The 4,238-nt window shown below is 37.5% G+C and overlaps 1 protein-coding gene across 1 annotated transcript; it reads left to right on the top strand.

The window, feature by feature from the left end:
• The first annotated feature begins 2,981 nt into the window (after window positions 1-2,981).
• Window positions 2,982-3,830, top strand: LOC150081100 (protein ZBED8L-like). Its single transcript, XM_090380922.1, has one exon. The coding sequence runs from the start codon at window positions 2,982-2,984 to the stop codon at window positions 3,828-3,830; it is 849 nt and encodes a 282-aa protein (XP_090237048.1).
• The last annotated feature ends 408 nt before the right edge of the window (window positions 3,831-4,238 follow it).

Raw genomic sequence — 4,238 nt, 5'->3', positions numbered from 1 at the left:
CTATCCTGGCTGTCACAAACTTCAATGTCGTGTAAACCTGAGATATTAATTGCTCTTTTCCTAGATTCCTGGCAAGTTTTCTTTTTTGCAAAACATTCTAAGCAAAGACCTTTTGATGTCAATTCCTCCACCTCTTTAAATTTAGGCTTCATCACAAATTCTGTATGGTCCTCTGACTTATCAGGAGACATGTTAACACTTTCATTCTCAAATTTCTTTGTGGTCTTCTTTTCAATCAAATAAGTTTACTACACGCTGTTTATTCTAGTACTTAGTTGTTCGATGAAAACAAAACAAAAAAAAAAGCGATAAACATGAGGCACAAGGTAGCGGGCAGGAAAAGAAGGTCAACACACGCCTACCATGGTCAAATCATAACGATATTATCAATAACATTACAGCAATGAAAGGTGTACCATATAGGCATCGGACCTCCCAACCTCTAGTATCTCTCAGTTCTGCTTATATAGAAGCAGTGTCGCGTGCCAATGCAGTTATGGTGTACTAATTCCTCTAAAATTACAATTATAAAATAGAAGATACTGAAAACTTTTAATGTTAACATCATTTAACGTATAGATTGCAGCCTAATTCTTTAAACGAATTATCATACGATTACATTTCTGGAAGGTATAGAGGAATTTCTAATCCGATTAAGGCCATGGCAAGTTAGTTATTCACAACGAAAACTCGTGCGATATAAACGTCTTAGCGAATTTTTAGGTGATAATCACATCAAAGTCACGCATAAATGAATAAATGCAAATATAAATAAGATTATAGTGTCAGTTTTATGTTTAGTTCCCTATAAATTGATTGTTAAAACAAATTGGACCTTCAAAAGGGAAGGCGACCGTGTTTGCTACTAGCAGTTGGTGCTCAATGGCATCTGCGCAGGTAAGGCAAAACCAATCAGACACAAGTTTGGTGGTAGCAGAAGATCAACACCGTTGAGAATTTATCGGAGCGCCAAACAGATCTAAGGATGGAAATAATACTGTATTAATTCAGAATAAGTAATAATCGTTTGCAACTCCCAAAAGAAAATCTGATTGGTTCCCACATATATATACACACATCTTTGGTCCTATATATGTGGGGTTAAGGGAGGAGAAAGGATAAACCTCACCAATTCGGACTGCCCTTTTCATGTTTTTATTTTTATTTATACGGAGCGAGATATTTACTGAATAAGAATTTAAATACAATTTCGAAAATTTGTTTCACTAAGTTTGGAAAAGTCCAAATTTCTAAGAGAAGTAAAACCGTTCAAAAGGAAAAATTATATGCAAATGAAAACCCTTATGGCATTTTATTGTTAGATAATCCTCCTGCACATCCTTCCCACGAAATTTTTGGAAGCGACAATGGCCGTAACTGGAAAAAATGGCCAGAATAAAGTCCCATACTGGCGTAACTGAATAATAATAAAAAAAAAAAAAAAAGTCCAAGGTTATTTATTTTTTCTGCTGGGTAAAAAGGCCCAGCCGAAAAAATTCCCAGAATGACAGAAGCGAGAAAAAGGGCAACCCCACTATGATAAAAATAATGTTTTTATTTATTTATTATTTTTTTTTTTTACCGAAAAATAAATTAGGTCAGTAAGGGGTTGGGGCTAAAATAACATTTTCGCTCTTCAATCCTGCTTTGCCCTCATTGAATCCCGGAAAAAAAAGCCGACGATTTAAAAAAAAAAAATAATAAAAAGTGTCATATTAATACCTAATTCAGTTTTCGATTTTTAAATAAGGGTGTGTGGGGATGGGAAATATATCCTCTTCTATCTACCCAAAAAGGAACATCCCTCGGATTTTTTTTTACAGCTTTTTTTTAACGAGCCTATTATTTTCCTGCTATCTCCCTAATATATGGATGAAAAAATTCAGATACTCATTCCTGAGGTTCCTATATACGTATACATTTTAAATATTTGCTTTCAGCTACAGCAGTGCTACCCAAAATTGGGTAAAAGTGGTTTTTCTTTGGGTAACGACACACCTCGGAATACACATTAAAATTTATCGTAACAGTGTAGAAGAAGAAAGTGATCAATCAGTGTGCACCGATAGGGGCGATACGTACCGCCCCCTAAACTAAAGTGAGTGAGTCTAGTCAAAACAGCCTAATAAGTATTTATTTGCTATTTAATAAATACGCCATAAGCTTGTTATTAGATTCAATCATTTTTGCCGCGCTCGCAAGCACGTGGAGAATTAAAAAAATACGTCTACACGTATCGCCCCCCCTATTCCCCCCTTTCCGCATCCTCCAAATACGGAGGATGCGGAAAGGTCAAGGGAATGACCACCGCATATTCCCGGAGCAATATGGCCTTAGTTGGTAATGCTCCAGAAAACCAAATAACAAACCGACCCCTCCCTAAACTCAAGTGAGTCTAGTCTAAACATGAGCAACATGAGTCTAGTCTAAACTTAAGTGCAGTGTTGTTGCTAGATGTGGCGGTGTGAGGCTATCGCGCTGGCTGTTTATAAATCGTACCGTACTCATTTGGAAAAGGTAATCTTCATTATATTATTTTTAGTTTATTTAAAATAATATAATGAATATTCAAATCCTAATTTTCATCTTTTTTCTTACCCAGAATGAGTGCTACCAAACGTTCTTATGCGCCAGACTTCATTGAACAAGGTTTCACCTATATCGAAGATAAGGGAGTCGTGAAACCACAATGTGTTGTGTGCTTTGCCGTTCTACGCAATGAGTCATTGAAAAAGGGTAACTCCAAGACCATATGAAGCGGAAACATCCAACACTGTTGTCCAAGCCTCCATCATATTTTCAATGTTTAGAAGGGATTATAAAGAAGCAGCGACTTACTAACAAGGATTCCAATACAATTAATCAAAAGGATGCAGCAAAAGTAAGCTTTGAAGTGGTTTACCTGATTTCAAAATCAAAGATGCCACACACAATAGGGGGAAACCCTCATCCGGCCAGCTGCTGTTCACATCAATGAAATAATGCGTGGGTCTGACCAAGCACAAAAAGTGGCAGCAGTACCACTGTCCAATAATACCGTTAGTCGCCGAATTGAAATCATTGCTGAAGACATAAAGGCAGAACTTATTCGCCGTATCATTCGGAGTGGTAAGTTTGCTGTTCAATTGGATGAAACTACGGATGTCTCCAACGACTCGCAGTTGATGGTCTACGTCCGTTATAAGTTTGAAACCACGATTGAACAAGATCTTCTTTGCTGCAAGCCTTTGAAAATGACCTGTAAAGGAATTGACATATCCCACGCTATTCATGAATTTTTTAGCGAAGAAGGTTTAACGTGGGATTCCTGTGTGGTGATTAACAGTGATGGTGCTCTCTCAATGTTGGGTCAGCATTCAGGCTTAATAGATCATGCAAAGCAACACAATCCCAAAATTCTGTCAACACATTGTATGATTCACCGCCAAGCTCTGGCCGTCAAAGGTCTTGTTCCTGAACTAGAGGAAGTCATGAAAAACGTCATTACCATAGTGAACTTAACCAAGATAGGCGCTTTAAACACGACTCTTCGGAACCTTGTTTTCTACGCGGAGACCCGTTGGCTCTCAAGAGGGAATGTTCTGAATCGCTTTAGGGAGCTGAGGACTGAAATTGGGATGTTTTTGGTAGAAAAGAAGCATGCTCTCGTTGAAATAATTTCCAACATGAAGTGGTTAGCTCAGCTTAGTTATTTAGTTGATATTTTCTACAACATGAATGCACTTATCTGCAACTTAAAGGGAAAAAAGGAAAATAGGATATCTGCAAGTGAAAAAATAAGTGTTTCAGGAAAAGCTAGAGTATTGGCTAAAAAAGACAGAGCAACATAAAATTGCATTCTTCCCCACCCTTTCTTTGTTCTTGGAGAATGCTGATGGGGTTGATTTCAGTGAAATCAAGGATGTGACGTGATCACCCACTTAATAAAACAATCTTTGCGTTTCAAGGAATACTTTCCTGAACTAGAAAGGTCTATACATCAGTGGATTGTAAACACATTTCTATGTGACTTGACTGAAATCCCCGATAGTGTTAATGGTTTTGCAGAGCAAATGATGGAACTTAGATCAAGCAGTCAGTGTAAAATGTGATTTGAAGAAAAGGGCCGTTTGAAGTCTTTCTGGTTAACACTTCAAGATGAATATCCTGTGATAGCTAGGAAGGCAGTGATGCAATTATTGCCGTTTCCAAGCACCTACATGTGTGAAGTAGGATTTTCCACTCTTGCATTCATAAAG

Source organism: Mastigoproctus giganteus, chromosome 9 (genome assembly GCF_048544385.1).
Source record: "Mastigoproctus giganteus isolate SK-2022 chromosome 9, ASM4854438v1, whole genome shotgun sequence".
Classification (NCBI taxonomy): domain Eukaryota; kingdom Metazoa; phylum Arthropoda; class Arachnida; order Uropygi; family Thelyphonidae; genus Mastigoproctus; species Mastigoproctus giganteus.
The sequence above is the reverse complement of the archived record's forward strand: the minus strand, read 5'-3'. Positions and strand labels throughout refer to the sequence as shown.